Source organism: Chiloscyllium plagiosum, chromosome 15, assembly GCF_004010195.1.
Source record: "Chiloscyllium plagiosum isolate BGI_BamShark_2017 chromosome 15, ASM401019v2, whole genome shotgun sequence".
NCBI classification, from domain to species: domain Eukaryota; kingdom Metazoa; phylum Chordata; class Chondrichthyes; order Orectolobiformes; family Hemiscylliidae; genus Chiloscyllium; species Chiloscyllium plagiosum.
This window is the reverse complement of record NC_057724.1, coordinates 63,176,527-63,192,566: the sequence shown is the minus strand read 5'-3', so window position 1 is coordinate 63,192,566 and position 16,040 is coordinate 63,176,527. Positions and strand designations below refer to the sequence as shown.

Here is a 16,040-nt window from a genome sequence, read left to right as displayed (position 1 = left end):
CATTCTAACAAACCAATATCCTTCACATTAAAGGAAGAAAGTACTATAAGAACATAAGTAGACCCTTGAATCTGTTCCACCATTCAATTTGAATATGGTTCTTTATGCATCTGAACTCCAAGAATCCTTTAAACCTCACCTCCTAAATCTGTCAATCCGAGTCTTCACAATTTTCATAAGATGAATGGCCTCAGATTTTACCAGGCTTGACTCCAATTTTCTGCTCCAACTGATCTGCCAGTTCTGACTAAATTGCGTTCTTCACGCCCATATTATGTACATGGCTCCAAACTCAGACACTCTTCTTGAAGAGTTATCACTAGCAGAAGTGCCTTTGAAGGACTGAGTCATCGAGGGTGATAGCGTGGAAACAGGCCCTTTGGCCAATTTGCCCCTGTCACCCAGTTTTCACAACTAATCTCATCCCATTTGCTTGTGTTTGGTCCATATCCCTCCATACCTATCCCATCCATGTATCTAGTCAAATATGTCTTATATGACAAAAGTGTACTCGACTCCACCACCACCAGCAGCCCATTCCAGACACTCACCACTCTCTGTATGAAAATATTGCCTCTCTAGACCCTTTTTTTTTATCTCTCCCCTCTCATCTTAAATCTATGCCCTCTAGTTTTAGACTGGGAATAAATAGTAATAACATAAATTACCAACATCCTGAGAACAGGTACAAAATAAAGCTTAATATAAGAGAGATATTAGAAGAAGTGTGGTCTGCACTGAAACATTAACTCTATTTTTCCCTGAATAGATACTGCCCTGGCCTGTATAGCGTAGCTAGCATCTACAAGAAGTTTGCTTTCAAATTTAGCAACTATTCTCAAAATTAGCAACTAAAAATATTGATTTAAAATTTTTATACATCCAAATTGTTTTGGCATCTTGTCTTTTTTAAATGTATTTAAATTTGGATTGCTAATAAGAGCAGGAAGATTGGATTTGTGAAGACTCATGGTACACAGATTTTGTGTTAATTGTTGTTATTCATTCAGTGACCTTGACATCGCCACAGTCAATAAAGCCATAGCAGTAACCCCTGCACCTCTATCATAAACCTTGATGTTATCAGAATCCTGGAGACTTGTCTAGAACGTGGTTGGAAATTGTATGGAAATATCTTACATATTAATCTGAATATTTCAACATTTGATGATGGAGCCTGTGCACAAGCATACACTTCATGTACAAAGAAACCCAGCACTAACTTTTGATCATTGAATGCAAGTGTTTCACAGACAGCTCCAGTGTCTAATATCTCAACTAGACAAATGCAAGAAATGTAATGGAGACAACACTTCCGAAGATCAGGACTGATGCTCCTCTGCCACTGGAGTAGTTTCACTGGAGGTTCAGCAAAAATTTTGCTTATATGACAAATGCACAGCTTTTCCAGTTATGTTACACAAAGTGGGACAGAGTTAATGTCAGCCCCACTTTCTCATCATGTTGCATCAAATTTCCTCAGGGTCAACTCAAGGTGCACGTCTCAATGAAATGATAACCAATCCTCTTTCTGCAATCAATCCACTTTCTTTCCAGAGATACTAGGTTGTCTATTGGTACTCACATGGAACTATGCTGCACGCGAAAGGCAGAGTATCCTGGACAGTGCAGAAGTGTCACAGGCAAACAATGTACATGTGACTGGTGGAGGGGAGAGGTGCAGTGGACAGAAAAATCTGTCAGCACCCCGATCTCAGCCCCAGAATTTAAAGAGTAGAAACCCAATGAAAGTGAGAAGTTGTAGGAATCTGCAACATATCGGATGGTTTCAACATCCTTTCTTTAAAGCACACAAATTGAAAAATTATATTTAGAACTGAACTTCAGGTCATTGTTTTTGAGTGCCATTCATACCTTACCTCTTTTTTGGCTGTGTTGGAATGGCTATTCCCACCAAACACTTGCACTATTGCCTCAAGGTTGCCGGACACCAGGTCTATCTCCCTGGTGAGAGAAACTGACAGTGAGTTGAAACAGATAGAGGAACAAAATCGTAATTAGTCCATTCTAAAAGGTTCATCCTGAATTTGAGTCTCTGAAGCATTTAACAATTGGGGATGCCCTCAAAGTTCCCCTAAAGTGATCAACATTAATATCAAATCATGGGATTCCCTGTCTTGAAGCTGGGTAAAATGGAGATATTTCATCTGGAAAGCACCAAATCTGTCAAGAGACCTTGTTGGAAAGCTACACGAGCAAAGTCAAAAGGTTGGAGAGAGTGCAGAAACCCTCCAAACAACCTATCCAGCCAATTTATCCAGCACCACCTGCCTTGTCTGTGGGTGAGTCTTCAGGTCAGGCATTGGACTTATCAGCTATCTCAGAATCAATTGAACCATAGTGGAAGCAAGTTATCTTCAATACCAAATGAGCCAATGCCTTTTTAAATTAGTTTTTAATTAATTTCTTTATGTTTGTTTTATTCAGTCATTCATTCACAGGATATTCCAGCATTTATTGCCCGTCCTTAATTATCCAGAGGGCTGTCAACCACATTGCTTGATTCTGGACTAACACGTTAGTAGCTTCCTTCCCTAAAGGGCATGAGTGAACCATATGGGACTTTTCTAACAATCGTCAATGGATTCATGGTCATTATAAGATTCTTAATTCAATATTTTGTTTTTAGTATTGAATTCAGATTCCGCCATTTGCCGTGACGTGATTTGAACCCAGGTCCCCAGAGCATTACCTGGGTCTCTGGATTAACAGTCCAATGATAATACTACAAGGCCATTGCCTCCCCGTTTAGTAAGGGGATCAAGGATTATGGGGAGAAGGCAGACAAGTGGGATGGAGAAACATATCAATCATGATCGAATGGTGAAGCAGACTCAATTGGCCCAATTCTGCTCTTATATCTTATGGTCTTATGAGCTTAATTGGAATGTAAATATCTGGTAAGACAATGTTGTGGTTTCATCAATCATCATGTCTCTCTGACAAATTTGAAAGTCATACATAATAACTCTGACTAAAAGGACATGCTGGAAAAGATGGTCCAGGATATTCCAAGATGGGCCAAGGGCGGTGCGGTGGCTCAGTGGTTAGCACTGCTGCCTCACAGCACCAGGGTCCCATGTTCGATTCCAACCTCGGGTGATTGTCTGTATGGAGTTTGCACATCCCCCCTGTCTCTGTGTGGGTTTCCTTCGGGTGCTCTGGTTTCCTCCCACAGTCCAAGTGGGAGGGTCTGAGTGGACTTGTTGGGCTGAAGGGCCTGTTTCCACATTGTAGGTAATCTAATCTAATCTAAATATGTGCAGGTCAGGTAAAATGGGCATGCTAAATTCCTGAAGAAGGGCTTATGCCCGAAACAGGAGTCGATTCTCCTGTTCCCTGGATGCTGCCTGACCTGCTGCGCTTTTCCAGCAACACATTTTCAGCTCATGCTAAATTGCCCACAGTGTTAGGTGCATCAGTCAGAGGGAAATGGGTCTGGGTGGGTTATTCTTCGGAGGGTCGGTGTGGACTTGTTGGGCAGAAGGGCCTGTTTCCACACTGTAAGGAATTTAATTCTGCTAGACTACAGAATGCTGCAGTACAGAGGGCAAGTTACAAAACCTTAGCATAGAGATACAGCAAATTCTTAAGAAATCAAATTCCTTTAATGCAAATGGGAAAAGGTGTATAAAGGTAGGGAAGTTTTGTAACAACTGCATAGAGCAAGACTGAAAACCAGTTTGGAGAACAGCGTATGGTTTTGGTTTGCTTATTTCAGTGGAAATATACTTGCATCAGATGCAGTTCAGAGAATGATTGTTAGGATTAAGGTGTTCTTGTTTGAAGGAAAATGAGCAGATTCACCCTATACTCATTGTAGTTTAGAAGAATTAGAAGTGATCTTAATGAAACATATAAGATGGTGCCTGGCAAGGTTGATGATGAGGGGAGTTTTCATCTAATGAGGTAAATTAGATTTAGGGGATTAAGTTGCAAAATAAGGAGTCTCCTATCCAAGACAGACAGTAGAAGGAATAGTCTCTGTGCATTTTTAATTTTTGAACTTTTTACAACAAGTTTCTGGGCAACCTTTGTCAATTTGTTCCATTTCCCAACAGGTGACCCAAAGTTATGTTCCTGAGTGAGGGAGAATTTTAGGAGCTCCATGCAGGACAGGATTCACTAACCCAGGAATGGAGGCTAGGTCAGTGAATATTTTCAAAGTCGAGTGAGACAGAATTTTGCTTTGGATGGGAGTCAAAAGTAATGAGTGCGTTGACAGGAAAATGGTGTGAAAGTCACAATCAGATGAAACTCTGATTTTTGCAAGACAGAGCAGGATCGATGGGTCAAAAGGTCAACTCCTGCTGCTATTTCTGAAATTCTTATGGTTTATTATGTTCTTGTGCAGATCAAGAGTCAGTCTGTTGAGTGTACTGATCTTGATAATAAACTGTAGGAATCAATAGTCCATGACGGTCTTTTTTTTGTGCTGTAATATAGACACCCTGATTCTGATTATAGCAGTCTAAAAGGAAACAGAAGACTGGCTGTTAGCTCACACAGAGAATCGTTGCTGGAGCATAATGTTGTTATACGTCAAAATAAATAGTCTATCTTTTTTACTTTTTAGGCACTGATGAACTATCTACGCATTGCCAGAATTTTCTATATTTATTTTAGCGTAAAGAATTTGCTGCTTTTCAAATTTATATTAGGATATTTGAAACTTGTTTTATGTTTGGATCTGTCTCTTCAATTCAATAGATAATCTTATTTTGGTGTTTACTACTGTGACGGTTCTGTGGCTTTAAGAGGTTATTTTGTCCTGGGTTTATTTTTAAAGAGATGTTGTATGCCAGAGGTTTCGAGCAGTCTACCAAAACCACTGAAGTAAACAGCTTTTTGAAAAGTTGGAGCAATAGAAGCAGCCTGGATTGGTGTGACCAGGATTTCTTCGACTAGTCTTTTGTTTTTATTTTTAGGTTTAGATTTCAGCAATTGCTGTTGTGGGCTTGAAAAAGTCGAAACTATTTTTCCCTCTTTTGGTTACAGTAAGAAACTGGAGTTTCTCTCTGTTGCTGGGTTACCTGTCAGACAAGTCATTTTTTCTGAATTTGCCTTTTTGCCAAGGGCTCTATTTATGGGATATTAGAACTGTTAATTAGTAATAGTTACTTTATTATTCTGTCAAGTTTTCCAATAGTGTTAAGTTATTCTAAGTTCTTCTTTCTTGTGATTTATTTTAACTATAATGTTTAAATGTATCGTATTTTGTTTCATGTATAGTAGTTTGACCATGGGAATTACATCTAGAACAAAATAAGTTAAATTTGCCTTTAAAATAAAAAAAAGTTTAGGATCTAGGATATCTTCTTAAAATATTCTGAGGCGTACTGCACTGATCCATAGTACTACTCCAATAATATAAAAGGATGCGAGTGCCTAGGCAGGGTCCTGAAACTTACCTGTCCAGGTCTTTGCATAACTTTATAATGGTCTTGTTGAGATGTACCAATGCTATGTTCCCTGCACCAATAGCATCAAGGTCTTTATGAAGACTCATCTTCAAGTAGTCACTCAGCAAAGCAGCATACTCACTGCAGTAAATAAGGCATTGTATTACTGCACAAAATATATTCACATACCCTCAAAAGCTTAGACTACTTATTAAGTATTTTCAACATTGTCACATTTCAAAGATCATTAATTATTCAAGCAGTTATAGTCAGTAAATGTTCAGATGTAATCTAGTCCAAAAGCTGCTCAGTGTGAATCAATTCAAGATACCTGACAGTATAAGTGCATCAGTATAAAAATTCATGTTAATTTACTGAATTTTGTTTTGATTGACATTGTGAAATGGGTAATGCACCCATGCACTTCAGAAAGATCAAAGCCCTTGATTCCTTTACAGACCAAGTACTCTTCTTCCTTGCTGTTAGTTTGAACATTATTCTTACCACATGCTCCAGCTGAGTCAGACTAATAAAGACCAAGGAGTTGGTGCTGGAAAAACACAACTGGTCAAGCAGCATCTGAGGAGTAGGAGAATCAACATTTCGGGTACAAGCCCTTCCTGATGAAGGGCTTATGCCCAAAACGTTGATTCTCCTGCTCCTCGGATGCTGCCTGACCTGCTGTGCTTTTCTAGCAACACACTCTCGAACTTAAAGACCAAGGAGTTGGTGCTGGAAAAACACAACCGGTCAAGCAGCATCTGAGGAGTAGGAGAATCCACATTTCGGGTACAAGCCCTTCCTGATGAAGGGCTTATGCCCAAAACATTGATTCTCCTGCTCCTCGGATGCTGCCTGACCTGCTGTGCTTTTCTAGCAACACACTCTCGAACTCTGATCTCCAGCATCTGCAGTCCTCACTTTCTCCTAATAAAAAACAAATAGATCCTGCTAAACCGAGGTTTGAGTTTCGAACCCTGCATTTTATTTATCACCAAGGTCCCTTTGCTCCAATTAAGTCGGAGTGTCCACCTCTTTTCCAAAATGGTTGGTTATTCTGATACGCCGTTTAAATCCCTCCAAGATTACTTAGTTTCTCATCTCATTACAGCCTTACTCTAAACAAGATCAAAGGAGCTGAACTGCAGGGTGAGGCAAGAGGGACTTCTCTGAGCACCACAGCAGCAGTTAATCAGATATGGCATCAAGGAAACAGAACAAATCTAATGTCAATGGGAATTAGGGCGAAATCTCTCTGTGGTCAGTCACCTCAGCTCCAGAAATTCCTCAGGGCAGATATTTTCTCATCAAAGCTATTCAGACACATTATTACACACTCTTGGAGAAATGGCCCTCCTGGGTCAGAGGTAAAGACACTATCATGGCATCACAACAGTCCTTATAGATATTTTCAAATCAACCTGTTCAGAAATGTTATTATTCGCCTCTAGAGCGAGTGGGACTTGAACCCGGATCTCCTGGTTCAGAAATAACAATATTGCAACTGAACAAGAAGAGCCCCTCTCGCTCTTTGGGACATATCTTTTTTTTTAAAAAACCAACCTGTTCAGACATATTAGTAAACATCTCTGGTACTGGTAGGAATTGAGCTTCTGGGTCAAAGATAGGGGCACTACCATTGCACCATTAATGACCTTCAATTTTCTCAGGGCAATCTCCTCGGCCTGGCTATCTTCAGTTGCTTCATCAATGAACTCCACTAAAAGGTCAGAAGTGGTGATGAATGCACAATTTTCAGCTCTATTTGTGTGTCCTCAGATACCAAAACAACTCATGCACATTTCACAAAATTACGCAATTCTTACAGTGCAGAAGGAAACCCATCATATCTGCACTGACTCTTCAAATGAACATCTCATTAACTGCCATTCTCCTGCTTTTTTCTGTAACCCTGAATATTTTCCTTCCCAAATAAAACAAAGAACTGCAGATGCTGGAGATCTGAAACAAAAATCAAAATTGCTGGCGAAACTCAGCAGGTCTGGCAGCACCTGTGGGAGAAAAGCAGAGTTAACTTTTCTAGTCCAGTGACTCTTCATAAGAACAGATTCCTTCCTAAATAATTGTCTGAATGCCCCTGTGAAAACATCAACTTACTGCCTTCTCCACACTGCATGGAAAACCATTCCAGAACCTAACAAACCATTCTGTGAAAAACATTTTCTTCATATCAATTCTGCTTCTTTATTAATGGCAGCCATCTGTTCTCCAGAGTAGTCCCAACTTCTCCAATCTATCTTCATTACTGAAATTCCTCAAGCTTGGAGCCATTCTCAGAAACCTCTTCTGCACACTCTCCAATTCCTTCACATGTTTCCAAAGTGCAGTGCCCAGAACTGTTCATAATGTTTCAGCTGAGGCCTAACTAGTGTCTTATACAAGTTGATCATAACTTCCTTTTTGTTGTACACTGTCCTGAAGAACAAAGCCTTGAATATTGTATCTTTTATTAACTGCTCTTTCAATCTGTGCCACCAGCCTTAATAACTTTCTGCTCATATATACCCAGGGCCGTCTACTCCTGCACTCAACGCAAGGAGTATCAGAAATACCTGTTCTGTGCTGTATTGTTCTATGTCTATGTTCTATGTTCTATGCACTCCCTTTTCAGTTGTACCACTTATTGTACATTGTTTCTCACGTTCCCCTGACCAAGATCAATCATCTCTCTGGTCTCCATATTGAACTTCACCTGAAACCTTTCTATAGACTCCACCAACTTGTCTTAATCCTTTTGAAATTGCAAACTGTCCACCTCATGGCTTATAATATTTCCAAATGTCTTTATCCGTTGCAAATTTTGAAATTGTGCCCTTACACCAAGATCTAGATCATTAATATATATTAAAAAAATCAGGAGTCCAAACACAGATCCATAGAGAACTCCATTGCAAACCTTCTCCAAACCCAAGAAAATAGCCATTACCATTTCTCTCTGTTTATTTTCACTTGGCCGATTATGTATCCTTGTTGCTAAAATCTCTTTTATTCAACGAGCTCTAACTTTGCTCATAAGTCTGTTAGTCATGATGCAGTACTGCATCAAATGTCTTCTGAAAGTCCATGTAGACTACCTTAACAGCATTGCCATAATCAATCCTTTCCAATCCATCTTCAAAAAGCTTCAGCAAGTTAGTCAAACCTGATTTTCTATGAAAAAAAATGCATGCTGCCTCTCCTTAATTAACCTTCTTTTGCTCAACTATTAATTTTGTCCTGAATTATTGTTTCTCAATTTCTGAATTTGGACCAACTGGTCTACAGTGGCTTATGCTCACAGCCTTTTTGATCAAGTTCATAATGGTTACAATTCTCCAGTCTTCTGCCATCATCACTGAGTCCAAAGATGATGGAAAAATTCTTGTCATTGGCTCAGCAATTTTGACTCTTACTGCTCTCAGTCTTCTTGGATTCATCTCATCTGGTCCTGGTGTCTTGTCAACCTAAAGTATAAACAACACACCCAACACCTCCTCCATCTAAATTTGAAGAACATCTAGCAACTGAATTTTCTTCTGTTTCACCATGGATGGGGTTGCATCTTCTTCCTTGGTAAATCTGCAACCTCTAGCACCTCAAAGGACATGGGCAGCAAATGCATGAGAGCACACTACCTGCAATTTCCCTTCGAAATCACATACTAACTTGACTTGGAATATGTCACAAGTCCTTCACTGTTAGCAGAGGTCAACATCTTGGAACACTCTGGCTAACAGCATTGTGTGTGCCTACACATTAAAGACTATAACAGTTTAAGAAGGCAGCTTCATGGGGTAACTAATATTGGGTTAGCCAACAATGCAGCATCTCATGAATAGTCAATAATTAATACTTTCTCCAGTATGCTTATTGCTGGTGCCCAATCTGTCATCGTCAACATCAAATTGTGCAAACTGTCTTGTTAATATTAAATCTTGCTTCCAGACCTGCATTCTTCCCTGTCTTCCCTCCCACCTTAGATTGTCTCTGAATTAACGCTTTTGTCTTCAATTCCAGATCTTCTTGAAAAGTTAACTCTGCCACCATGCTTAATATTATATTCCTCCCGTTCCTTCAGTTTCTTGGCTGTAGCATTTAGTGCATCATCTCACTGGCTTGAACTATTAAAGCTGAAAAGAAAATTAGTGGAATGTAAAACAGGCTGCCAGTTCTTTGTCACTTATAATTGTTGGTGATAAAAGTTATCACTATTTCCTCTGGCATCTCCCTTCTATTGCCTTAGCTGGAGGTTGGTTAGCTCAGTTGGCTGATGGCTGGCTTGCAAAGTCATACCAACAGCATGAATTCAATTCCTATAGAAGTTGAGGTTACCAGGAAAAATGTTCCTTCTCAATCTGTCCATTTACCTGAGGTGTGGTGACCTTCAAGTTAAACCACCACCAGTCTTCTCACTCCAATGAGAGAGCTGGACGATGGTGATTTTATCTTTTCTTTAACCTCCTTAGTACCTAATTTTCTTCAGTAGTGTCTGTGAGATACATTTTCAAAGGTTATCTTAAAGTCCATGTACACCAGTGAAAATGCATTTCCCGTCAACCAATTCAACTCCACGGACCAAACTCAATATTCTCTCTAAACTGAAGGTTATCCAAACGTTCTTCTCCACACCAAATCCCATTCCCAGTGTGCTTGCTGACACACACTGGCTCGTGTTTAAGCGATATCTCAATTTTAAAATATTCATCTTTGTTTTCAAATCACTCCATGGCCTCCCTACTCCCTATTCTTGTAAACTCCTGTAGTCCTTCAGTCCTTTGCGATATCTGCTCTGCCCAAACTCTTACATCCTTAATTATAACCACTCTTTCATTCATAGTCCTGACTTCAGCTACCACACTCTATACTCTGGAATTCCTTTCCTGAACTTCACTGATTCTCTACCTCATTTCCTCTATTAAGATGCTCCTTAAAACCTATGAAGCTGGACAAAATAGATAGGGTGTAACTGTTTCAGCTTGTAAGCGAACAGGAAAGAGACGGCATAGATTTAAAGTGAAATTGCAAACGAAGCAGAGGCAATGTGCAAAAAATCTTCTTCTACTAACTATGTTGATAGTTATGAAATGCACTATCTTACAATATGTTGCAGGCAGTTTCAATTGAGGCATTCAAACAGCAGTGCACTGATGTTCAGAGATACAGGGAACAGAGAAGATTGAATCTAGATAATAGAGCTGATACAGGCACGATGGGCCAAATGGCCTCCTTCTGCACTGTAATAATTCTGTGACTTGATCAAAGTTTATGGCAATCTGCCCTAATTTTTTTTGATATGGCCTGGTATTACATCTTATTTGATCATGCTCTTGTGGTTCCATATTAAAGACACCATATAAATGCAAGTGTTGTATGTTTGTTGCTCCTTTTGTCACTGATATTTTATCATCGTGCAAACATTAATGTCCTGTAATCATTACTTTGCTGAAATATCCACACACATAACTCAATATCTGACTTATTTTGTTACTCATAACCAAATTTAACTACACACCTGCCCTTATAAACATACAAATGTCACATTGTCCATTATACATTCCAAGTACATCCTCCCCTTTTTCTTTATTTGCTCCCTGTCTGTTCCAGTTAGTACGTGGATATTTAAACACCCATATCTCACAGCATTACCTTTTTAAAGACCCCTCCTGTAAACGTTCCTGTAGCTGTTGACTTAAGGTGTTTTTTGCCTCTGGTGAAGTGATGGAGGTACTCAATGGACGAGGAGGCAAGGCTGGTTTCTCATCCTCACCATCTATAAATAAGAAGACATCTGTATAACTTCTGAGACTGTTACATGTAATGGAGGAGACAGGGCACAGTGGTAATGTTACTAGACATTCAACATTTCTAGGGGCTCAGGCTAATGGCTTGGGGCATGGGTTCATACTCCATTATGCCCATTGATGGAAGGTGAATTCAATTAATAAATCTGGAGTTGCAAAGTTATTTCAGCAACAGAGACGATGAAACTTTCACTGACTATCAATGACATATTTATTTGCCTTTTAGCGCACACGAAGCTAAACTATCAATTGAATTTATTTTACAAGAAAAATAAACAATTTTAAATGTAACTGTCTTATATTTCCATTGTATACTTACCCACTACCTATCTCACAGTTCTAAAAACCAATTCTTTAAAAATAATTTGCAAATTCATCTTTAGAAATTTCAAAGTATCAATCTCGAGCTATATAGTGGTTGCACGTTTCAGATATCAGAAGTGTTTCTCTCAAGGGAATTACTTGGCATCTGACCAACATGAAAATTAAAATGGCTATAAGCCAATGATTGAACAGGAATTCGCCTGCTTGAGAATTCATATTTAGAGATGAGGCCCATGAACTACTGGAATATGGAACTGCTCAGGTGTTTCAGATTTTAAAAACGGGTTTCTAAGGTTTTGAAGGGATGTTTTGAAGGGCTTTCTTGAAATTGATCATTACTGAAAATTTAAGTAACTTTGCAAAGGAGACAAGCAAAGGTTTTGCGAAGTAAGAATTGGTCTTCATTGCCTTTGTTGCTGGACAAACGCAATTGGAATAGACAGGGCTTATGTATTAAAAGTTGCCAAGCAATACTACTGTGGATTGTTTTCTGTCTTTCCAGGGCACCTGGTTGTGTCAGTAAAAGTAAAAGGCCTCTAAAGTTTGGAGTTAGCAAATCTCTCTCACCCCAGGAAAAAGTCAGAAAAGTCCAAAAGCAGCATAAGCAGCAGAATTCTCTCTCACTGAAATATTTCTGAGAAGTTGAGAAAGTTCCAAATATCAGCATCTGAAGGTGTGATAAATTCTGAAAGCTGAACTGTTATTTCTGTTCATAGGCCTAAGTCCAACTGACCTTTCACCTGAACTGAAAGCTGATCTAAAGACTTTCTCTCACTCTACAATGGTCAGCATTTCAACCTCCTCAGCAGGAAAGTCAGGAAACAGTGAAAAATGATCCAATTTTATCATTTGAGTTTGATCATTGACCCACAGGATCTTTTTTCCCCCTTTTGTGCCTTTTTTATAAAAAGCTATACCATCTCTGCAGTACCATATATCTTGTTTGTCATGTGAATCTGATTGTTTGGAATTAGGGAATATTGTTTAACTTCAGATGATAGTTTAGTTGTTAATGGTTTGCCAATTGTTTAAAGAATAAGCTTTGTTTACAATAAGCCAGTTATTCTTAAGTTTATCAAAGAAATGTTGTGAAGTCTTTTTTATTCTGGAGGATAGGAATAAAGTGAAACAATTCAGCCATTTTAGTGAATGAACCAAGCATTTACATTATTGTGTGGCTCATGGAGTAATGGGACTTAATTCTTAATGCATTTCTTCCATCAGATTTGTAACAACTGCTGTTCTACTAAATAGTCTGTTCTACTAAACAGTTGTGTGTGCAGATGGTAAAGATCATGTGAGCTGACAATTCCAGAGTTGTGTGGGGGCCTGGTGGTGCAGAGGTAATATCCCTACCTCTAGACCTGGAGGCTTGGGTTGAAGATCCAGAGGTGTGTGATAACAATGCTGGTTGAGTAAATCTTTAAAAAGCTGAAGTTCTGAGTTAAAGATCAGATCAGCCTGCAAGTAACATAGAGACGAAACTGGTATATCAGTTAAAGGTTGTGCTAGAAATGATTACCTAATGCTGATGAATGGGTTGACTCACTTGAATGCCTGTTTTTGTTCATTAAAGAGGCTACATGGCATTTTGTTGGCTATATGTTTGAATTGACTTCCTTCTTAACAATGGACAGTTGATGGAGTAAACAGGCCTTTATTTCTAGCATTAGTCAAGTGTCATTCCTTATTCCATCTTCCCTTCCTGTTGTGGTTATGTGGAGGATCGCTGAAACTCATCTGAGATTTTCTGGAACACTTTCTCAGGACTTACCAATATGTTGGCAGCATTGATATTGCAAATTCTTTCACTAGAGAGAGTAAATGCCCTCAAGAATTTTTGCACTCTGATCCGAGACCAGTCAGACTGCTAGTACCCAGTCTAAGAACATGTGTGCCCTGTCCCTCAGGTCTTGAGCAATCCTACAACATGCCCTTGTGTGTCAACCGGTGCATTCCACATCTCCAGTCCAATTGGAAACATAGAGCCCACAATTACTATTTCATAAAATTTGTTATGTATTTAGTATTTGCAGAGCTTGCAGCTGTTTTATTTTGCACTTACAGGCAAGTTCAAATTATGGAGATCAGCAATAAGACCAAAACTGTGTGCTATACCTAGAGTTTCACTAAGTTGCATTTTCTCAGCAGCTGATTGGTGCCCAATCTCATGCATATCCTATGAAAAGTCTGCTGACTTTATCCTGTGACTAATTTATCCGATACCAGTGCCAAGAATGGGAGTTTCATTGAATCATACTGAAGGAATATTACTTTGTATCTTGCTTGTATTAAATCTGCGAGTTCCTGATACAGGGCTGACTGCAATACAAGTCAAATATCGCATCGACAGCATCAACAGCACTCGTGCTGACAAATCAAACTAGACCCAAACATCAGTCAAGTTTATTAAAAATTACCTGAAAAATCATCCATCATCTCTTTTTCATTTTCTCTCTCCACTGGATATTGCAGCGGTGTGACCAGCCCTTGAAAGGGTTGTTGATAGTTTAACATTAGATCGGTGAGACATGAGAATTTCTTCACTGGGACACCCTTTTCAGTCTGTAATATAATTAAAATGTATCACTCAGGATACTTATTGGTTCCATTGGGTTTATTAGTTAATGAATAACAAATGGTACAGCAATCTTGCAGAAAGTCTGATTCTAGAGGGAGTTTTGTTCTTTTTTTTGATGTGAACATTGTGGGAAAGTCAGCATTTGTTGCCCATCCCTCCTTGCCCTTCAGAACCTGTCAAGGGGTCTTCTTGAATCTCTGGTCAAGATGAGTACTGGGACCTCAGCTATCACAGTAATACCAGCAGAATGTATGATGGTTAAATTTACCAATGACACCAAAAATAAAGTGGGAATCTATTAAGTTATTAAGAGTAGATAGAAAGATAACAAGAAAGGGATAGGGACAAACAATTACTTGGCAGAAGTTTGAAAGATGGAGGATTTGAGGTGTAGGGGGAGGCTGAATAGGCTGAGGCTATTTTCCCTAGAACGTTGGAGGCTGAGTGGTGACTCTACAGAGGTTTACTTATAAAATCATGGAGGGCATGGAGAGTGTGCATAGCCAGGGTCTTTTTCCAAGGTTAGGGGAGCCAAAACTAGAGAGCATAGGTTTAAGGTAAGAGGGGAAAGGTTTTATAAGGGACCTAGGGGGAACATTTTCATGCAGAGGGTGGTGCGTATATGGAACGAGCTGCTGGAGGAAATGGTAGAGGCTAGTACAATTACAACATTTAAAAGGCAGCTGGATGGGTACATGAACAGGAAAGATATAGAAGGACATGCGCCAAGTGCTGGCAAATGGGACTAGATTAATTTAGAATATCCGGTCAGCATGAATGTGTTGGACCAAAGAGTCTGCTTCCATTCTGTACAGCTCTATGACTCTATGAGTCGATAATGTAGGGAAATGGGAACTTTTGGCGGGAGGAATTGAAAAGCATTATATAGTGTTAATTTAATGGAGAGAGGTTAGAGAACTCAGGAGTACAGAGTGACCTGGTGCATGAATCACAAAGTTACTATACACATACAGTGAGTCATTCGGAGGCAAATTGAATGTTGCCACTTATTGCAAAGGGAAATGGAAAAGATGGAAGAAAGTTTCACTGAAGTTCTGCAGAGTGTCAGTGTGACCATGTTTGGGTTACTGTGTATAGTTTGATCTCTGTATTTTGAAACAAAAAAAAGTACAATCGTTTTTGAAGCTGTTGAAGCCTAATCCTGTGGGCATATCTTGTGAAGAAAGATTGAATAAATTAAACCTTAATCCACCAGAGTTTAGCAGAATGACAAGTGATCTGATGGAAACACATACGATTGTGAGGTGATTGGATAAGGTGGTTACCAGAAGGATGGTTCCATTTATGGAGGATATTAAATTAGGGACATAGATATGAATAAGAGGTCTCCCTTTTAAGATAGACGTGAAGAGAAAGATTTTCTCTCAGAGGGCCGTTATGAGTGTGAAATTCTCTACTGCAGAAGGGAGAAGAGGTTGGCTCTTTAAATTTATTCAAGGCTGCGTGAGAGAGAGTTTTGATGGACAAGAATGTTTTCAGGGCCGACAGGAAAGTGGAGCTGAGACCACAAACAGATCAATAAAGAAGATTGATGAGGGCAGAGCAGTAGATGTGACTATATGGACTTCAGTAAGGCGTTCAACAAGGTTCCCCATGGGAGACTGATTAGCAAGGTTAGATCTCTTTGAATACAGGGAGAACCATCCATTTGGATACAGAACTGGCTCAAAGATAGAAGACAGTGGGTGGTGGTGGAGGGTTGTTTTTCAGACTGGAGGCCTGTGACCAGTGGAGTGCCACAAGGATCGGTGCTGGGCTCTCTACATTTTGTCATTTACATAAATGATTTGGATGTGAGCATAAGAGGTACAGTTAGTAAGTTTGCAGATGACACCAAAATTGGAGGTGTAGTGGACAGCGAAAAGGGTTACCTCAGATTACAACAGGATC

At 39.4% G+C, this 16,040-nt stretch overlaps 1 protein-coding gene across 1 annotated transcript in view; it reads right to left on the bottom strand.

Annotated features, from left to right (window-relative positions):
• The window catches only part of LOC122557387 (phosphatidylinositol 3,4,5-trisphosphate 5-phosphatase 2-like), a 146,769-nt gene that overhangs the window by 49,870 nt on the left and 80,859 nt on the right, over positions 1-16,040 (bottom strand). Inside the window, exons 4-7 of the mRNA XM_043705046.1 lie at positions 13,969-14,113; positions 11,070-11,193; positions 5,433-5,564; positions 1,881-1,965 (exon numbers count right to left, since the gene is read on the bottom strand). Coding sequence (XP_043560981.1) covers positions 1,881-1,965; positions 5,433-5,564; positions 11,070-11,193; positions 13,969-14,113 — 486 coding nt within the window. The remainder of the gene's footprint in view (positions 1-1,880; positions 1,966-5,432; positions 5,565-11,069; positions 11,194-13,968; positions 14,114-16,040) is intronic.